We start from the raw sequence: 21,631 nt of genomic DNA on the forward strand, positions 1-21,631 counted from the left end.
CAACCTCCGCCTCCTGGATTCAAGCGATTCTTCTGCCTAAGCCTCCTGAGTAGCTGGGATTACAGGTGCCTGCCACCATGCCCGCTAATTTTTGTATTTTTAGTAGAGATGGGGTTTCACCATGTTGGCCAGGCTGGTCTTGAACTCCTGACCTCAGGTGATCCGCCCACCTCAGCCTCCCAAAGTGTTGGGATTACAGGCATGAGCCACTGCGCCCGGCCAAAAGTTTAATTCTTAAAATGCTTGACACAATTAGAAGCACTTAACTACTGTATATTTAAAGCAACGTAACATTATTACTATAAAGTTGTTAAGAAATGAAAATAGAGAAATACATTGGCTCATGGAGTCAATACAGGATGCATCATTAACAAAGGGTTAACATCAAGATCCATTTTTACAAGAGGGACTAGTTCGTTACATCTCTGATTTCTAGACTTGGAGTTTCCCCAGTCATGTGTTTACTCTTCTGTGGGTGGGAAGATAAATCAGAATAACCAAGTGAGCTTGCTCTTGAAATATTTTATTTACAATGATAATTGTAGAAAATGAAGTATGCGTACTTAAATAGCATTTAATTGACAAAAGACAATTTTCTCTACTTCAAAATTGTAAACATTTGCAAAGTAAGCCTCATTTCAAAGTCAACGCCTTCTACTTTAAAAGCACACATTAGTAATTCTATTTTTCTTTATACTGAAGTATTTCAATTTTTGGAGATACAAGTCAAAAATCATTCAAAGCATAAAGGAAAGTTTCAAAATAATAAGCGCCTCATCCTGCACTATCCTATTTAAAAGAGATCAACTAACTTTGATAGGTGCCTCTCAATAAATGGTGCCTTTGTCTCAATAAATAGTAAATGCGTGGAGTGCACAACGGAATAGCATCAGTAAGACGAAACATAATAAACAGGATGGATCGGGAAAGGCTGGATAAAATGTGGGGAAGAAAAAGAAAGACGTCACAAAGATGGGGTAGCATTTCTTTGTCCAAAAGAGAACCAGTACCACCATAAGACTTTAAACAAAGGACATTAGCAACACTTATCATGCAACTAGATTCTAGAAGGAAAATAAAATGCCACTACTAAGGTGGAGGCTGAAGTTTCAAGACAAATCGCCTGGCACCACCTCTGCGGGGGTTCACCATGGCGAACGACGCCTGGGAAGCGGGGCGAGTGGCCAGCCCTCTCCTGGACGCGCGGACAGGTGGACACGAAGGCGGCCTCGCTGGGCCTCCCTCCGCCTCACCCGGCCCGGGCGCGCAGCCCTGCGGTGGTCTGACAGGCGGGTGCGCGGCGCCAGCCAGCCGAGGTTGCCATGGTTTCCGGGGGTCACGTGGGCGCGCTCTCCTGCGCCCCCTCCCGCGCACCGCGGCGGGGCGGGGGCGGGGCGCCCGGGCGGGGGAGAGGCGCGGCCGCGGCGGGAGCGGGAGGAGCAGGAGATGCTGCCAGCCTTCCCGGGGCCGCGCTCGCTCAGCCGCCGCCACCACACGGAGCAGACGCGCGCCGGGAGCCGCGGGCCGGGCCAGCCGGGCCGCCGGGGCCCAGTGCGCCGCGCTCGCAGCCGGTAGCGCGCCAGCGCCGTAGGCGCTCGCTCGGTAGCCGCGGGGCCCTAGGCCGTGCCGGGGAGGGGGCGAGGGCGGCGCCCAGGCGCCTGCCGCCCCGGAGGCAGGATGAGCATCGAGATCCCGGCGGGACTGACGGAGCTGCTGCAGGGCTTCACGGTGGAGGTGCTGAGGCACCAGCCCGCTGACCTGCTGGAGTTCGCGCTGCAGCACTTCACCCGCCTGCAGCAGGAGAACGAGCGCAAAGGCACCGCGCGCTTCGGCCATGAGGGCAGGACCTGGGGGGACGTGGGCGCCGCTGCCGGGGGCGGCACCCCCAGCAAGGGGGTCAACTTCGCGGAGGAGCCCATGCACTCCGACTCCGAGGACGGGGAGGAGGAGGAGGCGGCGCCCGCAGACGCAGGGGCGTTCAATGGTGAGGACCAGACCCCCCCTTCGCGCCCCCGGATCCCCTCGCTGCCCCCCACCGCTCCCCGCTGTGCTCTCGGATCTTGCCGCTTTGCGCACCCACCTCTCCCCGCATTCTCCACCTTTCCCTACCTTCCCATCTCGCCCACCCCCTCAGCATCCATTTCTGTCTCTCCCACTCGCCCACCTTCCTACTCCGCTCTCTGTCATACCCTCTTCCCTTCCTCTAGAGGTGGGAGAGCTGGGATGTTACGCTTCCCTCTTACCCTTTGCCCCCTCTGCCTGGGCCGGTTGGGGTGGGCATCTGCTAGAAAGACAACTTTCGCTGTGGTTGGAGGTATTTCGCTTAGAGGATACCATTGTGCATAAAGAAACTGGCCCGCTTGGCGTCTTCTTTCAGCCCTTGTATTTATTAATGGAATGTCGAAAGAGAAAAGGAGAACGGTGTTTAATATGATTGGCTTTACTGTTGTTAGGACGGTAGATTCGCTAAAAGAAGCATGAAATTGGACTCACTGGGGCAGAGCAAAATTTATGGCCAGTAGCTCTGACATTCTTGGAAATAAGAGTTATCTATTATTTTCCAATTTACCAATACCGTGTTGTGTTATTTTTGGACACGTAACAAAGGATTCTATTTAGTCTGAAACCCACGGGGGTCTTTGGAACGAGGAAATGGGTTAATGGTTTGCTTTTTATATAAAAGACATATTGTATGATTTGGTGCTTTATTTTTTTAAAAGTGTATGAGAAAAACACTGTAGGAAGTTCTGAAAGCTTGTTGGTTGTCTTTAGAATGAAAAGCCAGTGAGTAATTGTAAGGATTGTGCCAGACAGTAGAGCTAGAAAGAATGAATGGGAAAGAAAAAGGAATTTTCTCAAATAGCTGCTCCTGGCAAGTCCCACCCCTTCTGCTTACAACCCTCTTTCCCTAACACACCCAGACACACACCCTCATTTACAGCCCCCTGTATTACACAACATGCCCAAATCTCATTTTTATGGCAACCCAAGCTAAAATACCATGGAGTGCAGTGTGCAAGTGTTTTCTCTTTGTGGTGTAAGGCAAACATGCATGCAGCATTGCACCAGCTTTTATTTATTTACACTGCTTGTGGTTTGTGTGTCCGCAGTGTATTTCATAAAATGAAAACATTTAAAAGTGTCATTTCATTTCCTTGTGTATGCTCCTAGGAAGATGTTTCTTTTCTTTGCAGGATTACATGTTGAAATGGATTATAAAATTAGTGTATTTTTAGTTTGTCCAAAACAATCCCAGAAACCCTGGAAATTAGTGCTCTGTGAAGATAAAAGTGAAGCTTGTTACTTACAATTTTAATTTTGGACTTCTAAATGTTTCCCCAAGAGGATAAACATAGTCTTAATAATTCTTTTTGCACAAGAATCGAATCAAAAGCTTTTCCTACCAGAAACGAGAAAGAGAAAAGAATGCATGTTTTAAATAGGTAAGAAGCAGCAGCCAGTAACGGATGACAGAAAGGGCAGAGATATCTAATACTTCTTTTATGCTCCTGACATGTTCGTGCACACACACAAAGGGGAAAAAAAGGACTCTTTTCCCAGGTTGGAGAAAACTAGGAACTAAGGGGCTTGGTAAAGACCATATATATATATTCTGTATGATATGTTGTTAATATAATCAAAATATTTTGTTTGTATAATGCATTTGTTGAAGTACTTTGCATTGATGATTGCATTTTCTCCTTATAACAATATATTGCGCACAGAAAAGATTCCATTTTCATTTTGTAGTGAAGAAATAAGCCGTTAACTTCTGAACAGCAGGGGTCATTTTATATGGCTTTATATTCTCCAAGGCACCTTTGCTGTAAAAATTGCTCAGTGTGACTTAAACAAGTTAAACTTGTTAAACAATTGCACTATTTACTCCCTAGCCTCACCCCCAAGGACTTTAAAACTTTTTGACTGCAACCAAATAGAATTTGATCATTATCCAGGAGGCACATACATGTGTATAACAGAAACTTTGGCAATAGTACAGGTACTTCCTTCTGTCAGATGCAGTGCTTTTTGATATTTCCTATTTGAATCAGTTATTTCTCCCTATTTTAAATTGTATTGAGACCTCCAGTTGAAAAACATTTAATTATAGGCTACAAAGTGATTGGCAAGGTTTCTTGTAAAGGGCCGGATAGTAAATGTTTTAGACTTAGGGCAACATGTGGTCTTGATTACTTCTTCATTTTTTTTTTTTAAACACATACACCTTCTGAGGGTTGGGGTTGTACAAAATTAGCTGCAGATCAAGGCCATAGCTTGCTGACCCCTGGTTAGAAGAAAAAAAAAAAGTCAAAATAGTACCACTGGGGGAAAAAACAGGAGTGATCCTAAAAAGTATGAGCCTATCAGTTTGACATCTATGTCCAGAAATGTGTCTCATTAGAAAAGAACCCCAGATACTGGGCAATTCTGGCATAGTAAAGAATAAGGATTGGAAAACAAGTCTTAATTTAATATGACACAGCACAAGACCTGCTGGGTCAGTAATTCTGAAATTTTCATAGATATCTCAAGGAAGTTTGATTCAGAAATGACCATTACCCTGTACCATTTTTGGAGAGCTTTTTTAAATAGGTTGAGATGGGACATGATATCCTTTTCTTCCCCCTCAGTAGACATCCCACCCAGGTCATTCTGATATCAGTAGTTCCATGAATGTACTTTGGAAAACATTAACAGATAGTGATAATACTATATTCTTCTTAACATTTAAAACATAATTGCCATTAGTTGACAATTGCTGTGTGCTGTCTAAATGCTTTAATTTTTTTGTCTCAGCTTTATGAGAACGATAAGGCCATCACTTGCCCAGTGTTTCACATAAGCTGCAAAATCAAGATTGGGATACAGGTGGACCTGGCTTCATCCCTGTGCTCTTGACTGCCCGATTCTATCTCCAGATGGGGCTGGGGCTAGCATAACCTGAGTATCCCTTATATGTCAAGCTCTATTTGGGACCCTTAATGTGTTTTATTGTTAAAGCTCTGAAAAATTAACTTGTCCAAGGTCACACATAAAACGAGTAAGTAGGGAAGCCTGATTTCTTACTCTTATGTATCTAACCTTGAAGCCCAGGATGATCAGGGAGTTCTTAAATGGAATTTGTTCTGTGGGCTGACTCACAAGTCAGGTTTTCCTGTTGTTTTTTTAGTAATGCTGATGGATTTGCATTGTTGGTTCATATCCTCTCGTGAATGTCTTTAACGTAAGTGATGGTATTTATGAGAGGTTGGAGTTAAAAGGCAAGTTTTTGACCATGCAACTTGTGCCCATTGACAAACGTAGGACAAACGTAGGGATCAAGCATGTGACCTTGACCTCATAATGTGGTGGTTTAATCAAATAAGCCAGGCACCTGCAGTTAGCTGGAAAAATGTTGTCTGGCCAGGGGTCGGTGATTTTTGAGGGTCAGGTGGTGTGGCCATAGGTGGCGCTAGAGCAAACAGTCAGATGGGTGAAGGTCGTCTTCTTTCCTACCTTTCCAAAGGATCCCTTCCTCTTCTAATAGCTTTCTTTTCCCTCTCCTATTCTCTTCCAGTCTTATAAATTCTAATTGTTACTTTCCATTTGCTATCAATTCTGGTCGAAAGAGCAAGCTTTAGATGTTAGAATGATAGTGGCTTATGGTGACCCTTTCTAGGGAAACTCTCAAAGGCCAGAAAGAAGCCATAATGGAAACCTCTTGGCATCTACTCTGTCTCCCTCTTCCCCGTCCTAGAGAAAGCAAATACAGTTTGACATGTCATGTCTGAAAGGGTAGCGTCCCTAGGCCTTGAATTTCTTAGAAGGTTTACGGTAGGCTATAGCATTGCATCAGTACTAGTTTGGAGTAAAATCTGTGGTAATTCATGATTTTATATAGGCATCATCAAGAGATCTTGTGTTGCCCAATAATTTCTTCAGTGGAATTGCTGAAACAAAAAATGAAGTAAATACCATTCAGATTACTCTGATAAATGGACAAGTGGTCAGAAACAAAATTAACTACACATGGGCACATGCAGAGCAGTCAACCTGGGAGAAAAAATAACTACCGTGATAGAAAATAAAGAGCTGATTTTCTGAGTTATAGAAGAAAAAGATCTAGAGTTCAAAGTAGATACACATACCAAAAATATAGACTCATACCCCATAAGACAAGCATATCAAAAGTAATAAATAGAAATTTACCATGTAATAACTGTGGCTTAATCCTCTTAACTCTGTCCCATGTCCAGTCTTGTTGGAATCTTACCTACCTTTTGGTTTTTACAGTTCAAAGGGAATTTGGAGAATTTACAAAACATCCTTAAGGTCAAGCAAAATATTGTAAAGTTTATATCATTGATATAAAATCTTACAGAGTTATATACTTTTTTTGCAGAATAGCAGTTTCATTGTGTTTTATGGAAATGAATCCAGTATTGCACTTCTTGGCGAGATGAAGCAGGGAATGAGCTTATGTGGCAGTTTTACTTAGGATTTAATGTTATACAGTAATAAAATCCATATCTTTTCAGCTCGTAATTTGTAGCTAAGAGCTCCAGGATTTTGTAATTAATGAGACTTTATAGTTTTTGGCTATTAGAGATTTACATGGTGGTTTTAAATCCTCCTGAAATGGATTAAATCATTCATGACAATGGCTAAAATATTGAAGCCATTATTTTAGTTATGAGCATAAAACAATAGTGTCAGAAAAGATAATAAAAATTATTTTGAGTTAGAGATAGTGATTGTGATTTTCAAAGCAGAAGTTAAGAACATTATTCATTTTACTAGTAATAGTAAGTGGATTGCTTTAGGGGTTGAAATTGGGAAACCAAAAAACTTCTTCTCTTACCATCTATTACTTTGGGCTTTGGAAGAAGGGTGGTAGAGGGAGAAAGATAATGAAGTCAGGAGGGAAAGGGGGAGGGAGAGAGCAAGAGAGAAGTAAAACCAGTTGTGAAGGCTTGCTTGAGTAACTTATACTTTGAAGACATACAATGGAAACACCTAAACAGAAATTGAAGCATTAGTACTTTAATTTTTCTATCAAAAACCAAACCATTTAGCTATTATTTTAGATAAGACAGTTACCAGCTTTTTTTTTTTTTTTTTTTTTTTTTTTTTTTTTTTTTTTTTTTTTTTTTTTTTTGTGGATGCACATAAATTGATGTGCTGTGTCTGGGTAGAACAGGAGTGAATATTGAATGGTTATTTTATTGTTGCAAATCTCATTCCATGGATTCCAGTGAATTTCCAGCCGTCAAGATTTTGTTAACAGCTATGTTGAAAAACAACTGTGTTTCTTTTTCAGTTGTGCAAATACAAACAGGGGACCTATGAATCCATCAATTTGGGGTTTATTTTTGACCCATTAAGAAAATCGTTTGTCAGTAGTAGTAGTAATAAAGTCCTACAGTGGAGGTTGGGGAATGATGGAATATTTTAAGGTGAGAGATTCAGTGAAGAAGACTGAAGTGACTAACTGCAGGGTCTACTTTAGAAGTGTGGAGAATCACAGAAAGTGCTGAGATCTGGGATGGCCTATTAGAAAGAATGTGTGAAACTTGGAAGGTAGGATAGTTCTTATTTTAAGAAAAAAGAAATGATTCGTCTTACATTTACTCTCTTTAGACTTCATTTTTTTTCTGTTTTTGTTTGTTTTTTGGTAGAGATGGGTCTTCCTTTCTTGCCCAGGCTGGTCTTGAACTCCTGGCTTCAAGCAGTCGTTTTGCCTCAGCTTCCGAAAGTGTTGGAATTAGAGGCGTGAGCCACTGCTCCCTGCCTAGACTTAAGACACCATCCTTTTGTCAGAGATGGCCTCATAGATAGTATGTGTGATCAATTTTGTTAATAGATGGGGCAGGTGAGAGACAGAGAAGTTCCTTATCCAAATTTGGTAGGTTTTGGCCTTATAAATTTGAGTTTGTTCATACAACTGATGCCAACATTTTGTGCACTATTTATATTAACTTACATCATATGAATTTTTTCTGTCTTCCATCAAGTTGATTGATAAGGTTTAAAAGGATGGGCTAAAGAAAAGTACTTTTGTCTTCAGAATTTCCAGGTTTTTTTGTTCTTTGATTCTTTTTCAATGAAGTGAAATCTAATATTAGACTATATTTTCCTATCACTTGCTTAAGAAGAGACAATGGAAAAGAAACAAGAATGCAGTGATTTTTCTGAATTGGATGAATTGTTACTGTGTTCTTGATCCTGTTCTTATCCTTCCTGTCTTATCTATATCATCTAGTTGTGGTTGGGCAGTCACAAAATCCTACTCTAAAAACCTCACTATGATGCTTATCATTATTTTATGAGAGCGAATTTTGTGCTTCACAAATTCAAAATGACTCAGATGGTTTCATTATGTAATTATTTTATGGAAAGAATTTGAGCTAAAATTTTCAGGTCATGGCTTACATGACAACAAAACAATCAAATAAGAAAATCAGAACTATAAACAGTTGGTGTAACATTTATAAATGTTTCAGCAATAGGCTCTGCCATGTGTAGCTTAATATGTTTCGAAACTAAAAAAAAAAGTCTTTCCAATTGCTGCTGTTTAAAAATGTTTCTTAATTAAAAAAAAGACAAAAGGTCAAAATGTAAACACATGTTCCACATAAAAGTGAAGCCAAGAAGATATACTGTATACAGTTATTCCTGTATCTGTTTGACTAAGGATGACATTGTTTAATTTACATTAGCTGTTCCAAGACAAAATAGTCCATGGGAGTGATGTTGAGGGGAATTTGGGGGGTAAAAAGAGAAGGAAAAAAGCCGTTTGTTCCATTTGTTCTAATATATTTCAGTTACCCCCAAAAAGCATCTTTTTCAAAGGTCATGTTGAATTAAAACATGATTCGGCTGTTTCATTCTCATTATTATAGAAAACTAATGTCTTTTAAATGGTGTCCTTTTAGGCCGGGCATGGTGGCTCATGTCTGTAATTCCCAGCACTCTGGGAGGCCGACGCGGGCGGATCACCTGAGGTCAGGAATAGGAGACCAGCCTGGCCAACATGGTGAAACCCCATCTCTACTAAAAATACAAAAATTAGCTGGGCGTGGTGGCGGGCGCCTTAATCCCAGCTGCTTGGGAGGCTGAAGCAGGAGAATCGCTTGAACCCTGGAGACAGAGGTTGCAGTGAGCCGAGATTGCGCCACTGCACTCCAGCTTGGGCGACAGAGGTATACTCTGTCTCAAAAAAATAAATAAATGGTGTCCTTTTTATTTAATACTAGTTATTATTAACATTTTTGACTACTGATGTATCAGATGTGGAACAGTGCTTTACACATTGTCATCTGAACAGATGCTTTACACATATGTGATTTAGTCGTCCCCAGAGTAATTGGTGGAATCAAGGTTTGAACCTGGTAATCTGACTTCAGGGTCTTCCTCTTCAACGACGGTTTATACACTTCATTTCAGTAATTCTTTTAGCAGTAACGTGGTTGAAAATAAGCACATATCAAAAAATAAGCTACCTACTTTTCCCTCTAAAAGTTTGCAGGCTAGCCCTGCATTGATCTCTCCCTTTTACAATTTGCATTCTCTGTCTATTCAACCCAAATTAGCATTTCATGTACCTTAGAAACTCAGTACATTTGTTTATTTTATTTTGTTTTTGACAGAGTCTTGCTCTGTTGCCCAGGCTGGAGTGCAGTGGTGCTATCTTGGCTCACTGCAGCCTCTGCCTCTGGGTTCAAGTGATTCTCCTGCCTCAGCTTCCTGAGTAGCTGGGATTACAGGTGTGTGCCACCATGTCTGCCTAATTTTTGTATTTTTGGTAGAGACAAGGTTTTTCCATGTTGGCAAGGCTGGTCTGGAACTCCTGGCCTCAAGTGATCCCACCTGCCTCAACCTCCCAAAGTACTGGGATTATAGGCAAGAGCCACCACACCCAGCCTACATTTATTTATTTTAGAAATAATCACCTCATGTACTGAGCTGCTTAATTCTCTAAATTTATTTTATTATATAGCTTTATTAGCAAAATATATTTGAGAGTACACCCCAATATATGTTGATAAATTTTATACATGTGACAATATATTGACTTATATGTATGATAAAGCTTCCTACAATATAAATTTTGAAAGGAGGAAGTAAAAAGCAATTCTAAGCAAGTTGTAATTTTCTCCTACATCCCAACATATAGCCTTATACACTGTTTTCACATACATGAACCCGGTTTTGGAGACTACAGCTCTAAACAATACCACTTAAATTGATACTCTAGTAATATATAAAGTAGCCATGATCAATTTTGGTTCCCTGATTCAAGCTTCTAGATTATAAAGAGAGAGAGAGAGAGTATGTGTGTGTGTGTGTGTGTGTGTGTGTGTGTGTGTGTGTGTGTGTGTGTGTGTGTCTTTTTTAAAAGACAGTCACTCGGTAAGTTAATTGACTCAACAGAAGTGGGCAGAATACAGAGGAAAATTCTATCTTATAAAAAGGAGGTAAAACTACATTACCTGAAGGGGAAAATCCAGGCTTTTTCTTTTAAAACCTGTTTTCCTGTATATACCTTGAATTCCAATTGTATAGTAGTAATGTTTTTGGTGCAACATTTGTGGATGGGACAAAGAGAATCATATTATAGTTTTCTGGTTAGGAATCAGTAAATTATGGAAATACCGGTCAGAATTAGAAGAAAGTCTAAAGTTTAAAATAGTTGAAAAGAAATGCAATTTCGTAGAGTATTTCAGGTTATTTTGTTAAGAGAGAGATCGTTCACTATTGCTTTCTTGTAACTTTTGAAAAATGTTTAGCATGTGCTTGGATTACCTATTAAATAAGTGTAAAAATACATGAAAGAAAGGCAATTCTTTTGTAAATATCCATTAAGTAGTAAATAAAACACAGTACGCCGTGTGTGGTGGCTCACAGCCTGTAATCCCAGCACTTTGGGAGGCCGAGGCGGGCGGATCATGAGGTCAGGAAATCGAGACCATCCTGACTAACTTGGTGAAACCCCGTCTCTACTAAAAATACACACAAAAAAATTAGCCTGGCGTGGTGGCGGTTGCCTGTAGTCCCAGCTACTCGGGAGGCTGAGGCAGGAGAATGGCGTGAACCTGAGAGGCAGAGCTTGCAGTGAGCTGAGATCGCAGCACAGCTTGACAGAGTGAGACTCCATCTCAAAACAAAACAAAACAACAAAACAAACAAAAACCACAGTATATAGCGGCACATGACGTGATTGTAAATTGATATAGCCAAATATTCTTGTCTTAAGTCATTCTCTTGGTCCTGAATTCTCACTCCCCTCTCCCTGTCTTTCTGCTAAATCTCACTCTTTTCCCAAAGGTTTAGTTTATATTTTACCCTACCAAATATTTTTGCAAGTTTCCCTCCTTGACGTTAATACTATCAATATGGTAGGATGAATATGGCCTCCATCAGTCAACTTTGCAGATGTCAAGGGTCCTCAGTCTAGGTAGGCAAGAATGTGCAGGAATATACCCTCTCTTTCTAAGTCTTTCCTGTATGTGTTGTGCTTTGCTCACAGTAGGTGTGCAAATGTTTTTTTAAATATTGAACACTGTCTAATGGTAAATGTGTGTGAATGTAAAATGATTGAAAACTTCTTAGGCATGTAAATATTTTAAATAGACTTTTTTTTATTATACTTTAAGTTTTAGGGTACATGTACACAACATGCAGGTTTGTTACATATGTATACATGTGCCATGTTGGTGTGCTACACCCATTAACTCTTCATTTAACATTAGGTATATCTCCTAATGCCATCCCTCCCCCCTCCCCCAACCCCACAACAAGCCCCAGTGTGTGATGTTCCCCTTCCTGTGTCCATGTGTTCTCATTGTTCATTTCCCACCTGTGAGTGAGAACATGCGGTGTTTGGTTTTTTGTCCTTGTGATAGTTTGCTGAGAGAATGATGGTTTCCAGCTTCATCCATGTCCCTGCAAAGGACATGAACTGATCCTTTTTTATGGCTGCATAGTATTCCATGGTGTATATGTGCCACATTTTCTTAATCCAGTCTATCATTGTTGGACATTTGGGTTGGTTCCAAGTCTTTGCTATTGTGAATAGTGCCGCAATAAATACATGTGTGCATGTGTCTTTATAGCAGCGTGTTTTATAATCCTTTGGGTATATACCCAATAACGGGATGGCTGGGTCAAATGGTATTTCTAGTTCTAGATCCCTGAGGAATCTCCACACTGACTTCCACAATGGTTGAACTAGCTTACAGTCCCACCAACAGTGTAAAAGTGTTCCTATTTCTCCACATCCTCTCCAGCATCTGTTGTTTCCTGACTTTTTAATGATCGCCATTCTAACTGGTGTGAGATGATATCTCATTGTGGTTTTGATTTGCATTTCTCTGATGGCCAGTGATGATGAGCATTTTTTCATGTGTCTTTTGGCTGCATAAATGTCTTCTTTTGAGAAGTGTCTGTTTATATCCTTTGCCCACTTTTTGATGGAGTTGGTTGATTTTTTCTTGTAAATTTGTTTGAGTTCATTGTAGATTCTGGATATTAGTCCTTTGTCAGATGAGTAGATTGCAAAAATTTTCTCCCATTCTGTAGGTTGCCTGTTCACTGTGCTGGTAGTTTCTTTTGCTGTGCAGAAGCTCTTTAGTTTAATTACATCTCATTTGTCAATTTTGGCTTTTGTTGCCACTGCTTTTGGTGTTTTAGACATGAAGTCCTTGCCCATGCCTATGTCCTGAATGGTAATGCCTAGGTTTTCTTCTAGGGTTTTTATGGTTTTAGGTCTAACATTTAAATCTTTAATCCATCTTGAATTAATTTTTGTATAAGGTGTAAGGAAGGGATCCGGTTTCAGCTTTCTGCATATGGCTAGCCAGTTTTTCCAGCACCATTTATTAAATAGGGAATCCTTTCCCCATTGCTTGTTTTTGTCAGGTTTGTCAAAGATCAGATAGTTGTAGATATGCGGCATTGTTTCTGAGGGCTCTGTTCTGTTCCATTGGTCTGTATCTCTGTTTTGGTACCAGTACCATGCTGTTTTGGTTACCGTAGCCTTGTAGTATAGTTTGAAGTCAGGTAGCGTGATGCCTCCAGCTTTGTTCTTTTGGCTTAGGATTGACTTGGCAATGTGGGCTCTTTTTTGGTTCCATATGAACTTTAAAGTAGTTTTTTTGAATTCTGTGAAGAAAGTCAGTGGTAGCTTGATGGGGATGGCATTGAATCTATAAATTACCTTGGGCAGTATGGCCATTTTCACGATATTGATTCTTCCTATCCATAAGCATGGAATGTTCTTCCATTTGTTTGTGTCCTCTTTTATTTCATTGAGCAGTGGTTTGTAGTTCTCCTTGAAGAGGTCCTTCACATCCCTTGTAAGTTGATTCCTAGGTATTTTATTCTCTTTGAAGCAATTGTGAATGGGAGTTCACTCATGATTTGGCTCTGTGTCTGTTATTGGGGTAAGAATGCTTGTGCTTTTTGCACATTGATTTTGTATCCTGAGACTTTGCCGAAGTTGCCTGTCAGCTTAAGGACATTTTGGGCTGAGACGATGTTAAATAGACATTTAATAATAGTCTCCTAGTAATGTTTTACATTACTGTATTTTAAGATGTTTCATAAAATATAAAAGCTTTAGCCTATCTTCAGTTCAGTCTCATAGATTTGGACTTCATTGTATTAAAAATACAACGTGAGGCTTGGGCCTGACATTTGAACACTACAAAATGCACAGAACACACGTGCACAGGCTTCTTTTGCCTGTAGGATTTCATGTTGTAATTGAGGTGACATTCTGGCCCCCCACAAACCACTAATGCTGTATGTCATTGCATCTGCTTATGTGAACTCTGTGCTTAATCTAAAACTGATCTCTTGCCCTGAACCTGCTTTGTCCATTTCCATCTTTTTGCATTTCCTCGTCATTCCTGCCACTTTGCAAGGCAAGCTGCCTTCATCCCTCTGTTGCTTGAATTCTGCTGACCCCTCAAGACCCACTTGCTGTTTGGACTCCTCCAGTTTTTCCTCCAGCTCCAGCACAGACCTGTCTCTTTAAGATTGAAATGGACATATCCACCCGCTTACCAAATACCTTTGCTTGCATGTTCTTCAGCCACCTCCATACAATTTTATCCCAAACTGAATGTGTTCTCTCCTTCCTCAGTTCTTCTCTCCTGTACTCTGATGTCATTCTTTTTTTTTTTTTCCCACTCCACTAATTTTCATAAACGTGGTCACTAGAGCACCTTTTCCTTTGCCTCATACTTTTTAAACCTGGCAATTTGCTTTTATGGAAAAAAGCAAAAATAAACCAGATTGCTTTTAGTTGCCAAAAATTTAAGAGTAATTATGTGAAACATCTGAAATAGTGGAAGCTTTTTTGAGAGTGTGATTTTATTTTGGTATAGACTCTAGATTTGAAGCCTGACTCTGCCATTTATAACTTTTGGGACCTTGAATAAGTTACGTATTTTATGATGAGTGCCTCATTTTCCTCATCTATGAAATGGGAATAAAGATAGTACCTATCTCAGAGGGATGTTTTGAGAATTAAATGAATTAACAGTACCTGGCATACACTAAGCATTAATGTGTGTTAAAAAAAAAAACACAACAAAACCAAAAGGAAACAAACAAATACAAGTTTTAGAATTCAATGAGAACACGACAGTTTTAAAAAAATGAAATTTGATTAGAAATATAAGCTAGAGATTGCTCTCAAGCCAGTATAGTAATAGTACTTTTAAAAAGTTATTAATGAAAAATATGAAAGTAAAGTCTTTAAATCTTTTAGTTAAGTGTTTCAAATTTTTAAAAACTTGCAGTTCTTTAAATCTTGTGTCCTCCTTTAATTCCATTTGAAATTTGAGGTAAATAGTCCGACTTGGAAAAAAAAGTAAAAAAAAAAAAAAAAAGATGGGATAAAGCTTTGCTTTGTTTTCATACCATCCTGTCCCCTGAGAAACAGTGTTTAACTGATAGAGTAAATAGATGTGTGTGTACACAGTCTCCAAGTTTATGGTCTTAAATTGAAGGTTTAGCAGGTAATTTTTGAACAACTTAGGAACCTGTAGGTAGAAGTATTGAAAATTGTTACTTTATTTAAATGAGGCAGATGCTTGTAGAAAAACATAACTGTGTGCCTGAAATACAAATTAATTGGCAAACAATTAGTTGGCATTAAATTGACAGCTTGTTGCCCTTTCCTCATGTCATAATATTTATAAAAGTAAGCTCATGGTGGGACAAATTAATACATCTCCAAGTCTTACATTAGTATGTGTTTTTATTCTGAAAACTTATAATTCTGTACTTATTCAACTACAAATTGCTAATAATTTATTTTTAGAAGAAAATAAAGACGATCTTTTGAGATCTTTGTTTTTACATGAAGTTTGTTCATACGTCTTTGATTTTTTTATTTGACTGTTAACAGCAGTTTACCAGCCAAGCAATATTAGGACTTTTGATGCATAATAATTCCTTGAAATACCTTTCTTGTAATTCCTTAAATGGAATCCAAAAGGTATTTTAGTGTTTGAATTTTAACAAAAACCCGTTTGTAAAAAGAATATTTTATGAAAAATATTTTAGGAGCACATTTTACATTAAAGTACATTTTGAACTAATTTGGTTGGGCTGATAGTATCGGAGCATAGTGAGAGATTTTTATCTGCCAAAACTGAGTAGAGCAGAATTTTTTTTCTCTTTTACTTGTTGTGACGTATTTTCAATATACAGAAAGACACAGATAAATGAGGAACACTCATATAAGCAGTCCTCTAGCTGACAGATTTTAACATTTTGGCACCCTTCAAGGTTTTTTATTTTTTTTTCTGGCTGCGCACGGTGGCTCACGCCTGTAATCCCAGCCCTTTGGGGGAGACCAAGACGGGCAGATCGCCTGAGGTCAGGAGTTCGAGACCACCCTGGCCAACATGATGAAACCCCATCTCTACTAAAAATACAAAAATTAGCCGGATGTAATGGCACATGCCTGTAATCCCAGCTTCTTGGGAGGCTGAGGCAGGAGAATCGCTTGAACCCAGGAGGCCAAGGTTGCAGTGAACTCCAGCGTGGGTGACAGAGTAAGACTCTGTCTCAAAAAAAGAAAAAAAGTTGTTATTTTTTTTTCTTTTAAAATATACCACATGTGCAGTAGGAGGAGGCCCCTCGTGTACTCTCTCCTGTCCCATTCCATCAACTTCTCTCTCCAGAGATAACCACCACCATGATGCATTTAGTGTTTGTGTTTCTGGTATGTGGTTTTGTAGTATTACTACATAGGCATTAGGTTAGAAATTTGTATAAATTTTGCACTTATAAAAGTTTCTTTTATGTAAATTATTATCCATCAACTTGTTTTTGAGAAGGGCATTTGAGATGTTACATTGATTCATGTAGTTCTAGTTCTCTAGTTCATTTATTTTAACCTTCTATGTAGTATACCCTTGTATAAATATACACTTTATCCATTCTTTGGTAAATATTTTGGTTGTTCCCAATTTGTTGTTATAGTGCTGTAGTGAGTGTGTGTGTGTGTGTGTGTGTGTATGTATGTGTGTTAGGCAAATGTAGTTTTTAAAGATAGTTTTCAGTGTGTGGTCTGGATACCTCTGGGGGACCATTTCCCTCTCTTCCCAGACCTTGCAAGAGTCCATAGGATGAAAATTATAATAATACTTCTAAGATTTTCTTTGCCTTTTTTTCTCTCATGCTCTCAGCATGATAGCTTACGGTGGAGTTTTCCAGAGGGTACATGATGTATGATATTGCGACAGATTGAATGCAGGAGCAAATACGAGAACCCAGCCATCTTCTATCATACCAGATTTGCAAAAATGTAAAACAAAGTCATTCTAAATTTTACTAAGTTGTGTTTGTTTTGGAAAATATAGTTTTTTTAATCAAAATATGTTATTAGTAACATGTAAGTTCTTTTAAATTCATATTTTAAATATTTATCAGTTTTAATTTATAATACAATAAATATCAATGGATATAACCATATACTCAAATAATTTTTGGGAGTATATAGAGATTTTGAGATCGAAAAGTTTGTGGACTGCTGCTATAGGGTATGTACCTAAGTGTGGAAAGGTTGATTGTAGGGGTGCACAGCTTTGACTTCACCTCACATTGTCATATCTGCTTTATAAAGGTGTTGCACCAGTTTGTACTCTCATCAGCAGTATGAGTCCCTGATTTTCACATTGAAGCGAACATTCAATATTGTCAGATTTCAACAAGCTTTGACAGTAGGATGGATGTCAGATAGCATCTTACTGTGAATTGAATTTGTTTTCCTCTTATTGCTAGTGACATTGAACATCTTTTCCTGTTCGTTGACTGTATTTGTAGTTTATTTTCTTTGAAAATTTTTTGCCATTTTTCCCATCTGGCTGATTGTATTTTTCTTACTGATTTGTAGAAGGATTTCCCTCCTTCCCTCCCGCCCTCCCTTCCTCTCTTCCTTCCTTCCTTCCTTCCTTTAATGTTCTGGCTACCAACCCTATGTTGGCAATAGTCATTGAAAAAAATCTCCCAATCTTAGGTTTGTCTTTTCATTTTGTTTACAATAACTTTGAACATAATTTTTAATTTTAATGTAGGCTAATGTTAATCATTCCTTTTGCTTGTGATTTTTTTTGCCTTGTTTAAGGATTTCATCACTAACCCAAATTAAAAAGGTAATCTCTTTATTTTCCTGTAAAAATTTGTAAGTCTTGAGTTTCATCTTTAAGGCTTTAATCTATAATTTATTCTTATATATGGTATGAATTAGGGAATCTCATTTCATTATTTTAGTATGCATCATATATTGACTCATTTTTTCCCCCAGTGATTTTTAAATGTTAAATTTCCATTTATTTGTGAATGTACAAATTTCCACATACATGTGAATGTACATCAAGCTTCTGTTCTGTTCTATTGGGTTTGCTGTCCTTTCCTCAATGCCTCTTTCCCTTAATTAATGTGACTTTAAAATGGTCTTGATATATGGTATGGTAACTCTCACTTTTTTTTTTTGCTTTAAAATGATTTAATCATTTGTAGGCTTTTATTAGTCCATAAAACTTTTAGGATATGCTTCTTCGGTTTTGTAGAAAATCTTTATTGGTAGTTTTATTGGAATTGCTTGAATTTATAAACAAAATTGGAGATGACAGATATTTTAATGATACTGAGTCTTCCTGTCCATGAACATGATATATCTCCCTTTATTCAGTCTTCCTTTCATATTCTTCAATAATGTTTTATAATTTTCTCCATAAGGATTTTGCTATCTTTTCTTAGGTTTATTCCTATGTAACTTATCACAACTGGGATTTTAAAAATTATACATTTTAATTTGCTGTTGCTGAGAATATATAACAGGAACTGGTAAAGTTCAATAATAAGAAGACCCTAATCAAACTGAGCAAAGACTTGAACACGTCAATAAAAAAGACCTAAGAATGGCTGGGTGTGGTGGCTCATGCCTGTAATCCCAGCACTTTGGGAGGCCTAGGCAGGCAGATCACTTGAGGTCAGCAGTTTGAGACCATCCTGGCCAACATGATGAAACCCTGTCTCCACTAAAAATACAGAAATTAGTGGTGGCACATGCCTTTAATCCCAGCTACTTGGGAGGCTGAGGTAGGAGAATCGGTTGAACCGGGATGGCAAAGGTTGCAGTGAACCAAGACTGTGCCACTGCACTCCAACCTGGGCGACAGAGTGAGACTCTGTCTCGGAAAAAAAAGAAGACATAAGAATGGCCAATAAGCACGTGGAATAGTGCTCAATATTTCTAGTTATCAGGATAGTGAAAATTAAAACCACTGTAAGACACCATTAAACACACACATCATTAAACACACACAAGAATGGCTAAAATAAGACATACCTTATGTTGGCTGGAACTCCTATATGGTCCTGGAGGGCATAAAGTGATATAAACACTTAGGAAAACTTTGGGTATATTATAAAGTTAAGCATTCACCCACCTATGACCAAGCAATCCCACTCCTAGGTATTTGAGAGAAATAAAAGTAACATTTACAAAATGGTTGTAAACATATGCTTTTATTCAACCAAAGTTATTGTAAACAAAATGAAAAGACAAGCACAAGACTGGAAGTTTTTTCAATGACTATTACCAACAAAGGGTTGAATATTTAGAAGAATATTAAAGAATATTTATAAAAGCTTTATTCAAAATAGCTCAAACTAGAAACTGAAATGTCCATCAACAGGAGAATGGAGATATATATATTGTGGTATATTCATATAAGGCAATACTACTCATCAATAAAAAAGAACAGTAGGAATTAATCTTATGTTTGCATGAAGTTCAAAGACAGGCAAAGCTAAACTACAGTGGTAGAAATCCTAACAAGTAATTGCCTATGAGATAGTGGGAATTGACTGTAAGGGGGTTCAAGGAAACTTTCCAAGGTGTTGAAAATGTGTTATATCTTGATTGGAGTGTTGGTTGTGGATGTATATGTTTATCAAAACTCATTGAATTGTACATTTTATTGTATGTCAATTTCACATCTTTTTTTAAAAAAAAATTGGAAATGTGGACACTTGAAATCTTTTTTTTCCACATTTTATTGAGAAATGCCATTGCCTTCTGCTCTGATTATCTTGTGAAATCTTTCATTATCCTTGTTAGAGACTAAAACCAGGTTACATTTTCATAATTGTGGGGCATAAATGGTACTGCTTTTAATAATACTACTTGAAAAAAAGCCAAAGACTAGTCAAGCTCTAGTGTTAAAAGTCTATTTTATGTTTTTAGCCAGTAGTATATATTTTAATTTATGGGTTTCAGAAACTTAATACTTGTATACATAACATTTGCTGTTTTTTTTTGAAACCGTGTCTCACTCTGTCACCAAGACTGGAGTGCGGTGGTACGATCTGAGCTCACTGCAACTTCTGCCTCCCAGGTTTGAGCGATTCTCATGCCTCAGCCTCCCAAGTATCTGGGACTACAGATGTGCACCACCATGCCTGGCTAATTTTTGTATTTTTAATAGAGACGGGTTCTACCATGTTGGCCAGGCTGAACTCCTGGCCTCATGTGATCTGCCCACCTGGGCCTCCCAAAGTGCCATGATTACAGGCATGAGCCTCCATGCCTGGCCAAATGATCTTTAGGTGCCACCCCTATTATATTATTTTTCATTAGCACTATTGCTTCAGCATTTTTGAACCTAATGTATATTGTAGCCAGCAGTGTTCTAAGCCTTGGGGATACAGTAATGAAGCAGACAGACAAGGAAAGACCCTGCCCTCATGGAGCTGATAATGTAGCGAAGGAGGAGACAGACAATAAACATAAAACAGGTCTCTTTTGCCAGCTCTGGAGAAAAGGAAACAGGATGATACCGTGGAAAGGAACAAGAGGGGCAACTTTAAACTGGGTGTTCAGGGAAAAGCTTCCTGAGAGGGGGTTATTTCAGCTGAGACTGGAATGGCAGGAATATCTTCATTCTGGATGAGGAAGGCTTTGAATATGGGTATTTTCTATAACCGTACTCTTATTAGTAGGCCAACCTTAATCACATCCCTGATTATTCTCTCAGTTGCTCTTCATTTCAAAGGCTCCCTCCTGCCTTTTCCCGTTTGTTTCTCCCAAATTACCCTTCTCTGGAGCTGTTTTGTTGTGACTTTATAGACATGTAGCAATTTGAACTCTTTGCAGCTTCCAGCTTTTCCGGTGTTCTTAGCCTAGTTTGGATTGTTTACTCTTACAAGCAGAACATTGGTCTCCATAAATCTGCTCTTTACATGAATCTGACCATACAGACTTAAAAGAGACAGTTTTGTGTATGGAGAAGCAGAAAGTGAATTTATATCGTCTTGACAGTGGCGTTTCCCACTCCTTTCTACTTAACTCTGAGCCCACATTTAAAATCCTGAAAGTATTTGGGAACGTTTTTCTTGACATTGTTACTGCCTCAACTCTCTGTGTAGTTTTATAAAAACTTAGTCATTTTAGGATTCTTCTAGCTGAAACTGTATTTTTCTCTCTTTTTCTAAGAGGGCATTGTTGGTAAAATCCTCATGAATTAAGAAGTGGAGACTCATGTTCATTCACAAGCAAAAATACGTTTTTTTCTAATTTAATCATTCTATTACTTTCCTATTCTAAAATGTCAGTTATATTTTGAGGAATTCGGTTAGTAAATATAAAGAAAGTCTTTGAAGTTGGCACTTTGTAAAAGCAGAAGGAGCATCGATATTTCATCTTACTCTGCCCCACCTCCAGCCGTAATCCACGTGTCTGAGTGGGTTGGACACCTGATTTCTGTGCTTCTTTGCTGTATAATCAAAAAGGAAGAAGAAAAGTGGTCTCCCAAGTGCTGGCTTCTCAAACAGCTCCCGTTATGTCTCATAAGAAGTGCCTTGAGGTACATGGTTCATAATCTGTGTCTCCTTGAGACCAAGACCATGAAGCCTTGGAGGGTACCCGCCAACTATTATTCTGTCCTTGTGCCTTTGAGCCCCTTCACAGGCTGAATCTCAACAAATTCCTAGGCACTGTGTATCTAGAAATACATAGTATTTCAAGGGCTTACAAGACAGTGATGAGTAAAGTATCTCTGAGTATTAATAATTGTGGTCAAGGTTCAGTACCTTTTAACAAAAATGTAGAAAATAAGTGGTCCTT

At 38.7% G+C, this 21,631-nt stretch overlaps 1 protein-coding gene across 1 annotated transcript in view; it reads left to right on the plus strand.

Annotated features, from left to right (window-relative positions):
- The first annotated feature begins 1,415 nt into the window (after positions 1-1,415).
- Positions 1,416-21,631, plus strand: part of PRKAR2B (protein kinase cAMP-dependent type II regulatory subunit beta) — a 117,367-nt gene continuing 97,151 nt past the window's right edge. Inside the window, exon 1 of the mRNA XM_004046021.4 lies at positions 1,416-1,984. Within this exon, the coding sequence (XP_004046069.1) occupies positions 1,678-1,984 (307 nt within the window). The 5' untranslated portion in view covers positions 1,416-1,677. The remainder of the gene's footprint in view (positions 1,985-21,631) is intronic.

This window comes from Gorilla gorilla, chromosome 6, assembly GCF_029281585.2.
Source record: "Gorilla gorilla gorilla isolate KB3781 chromosome 6, NHGRI_mGorGor1-v2.1_pri, whole genome shotgun sequence".
In the NCBI taxonomy this organism is placed as follows: domain Eukaryota; kingdom Metazoa; phylum Chordata; class Mammalia; order Primates; family Hominidae; genus Gorilla; species Gorilla gorilla.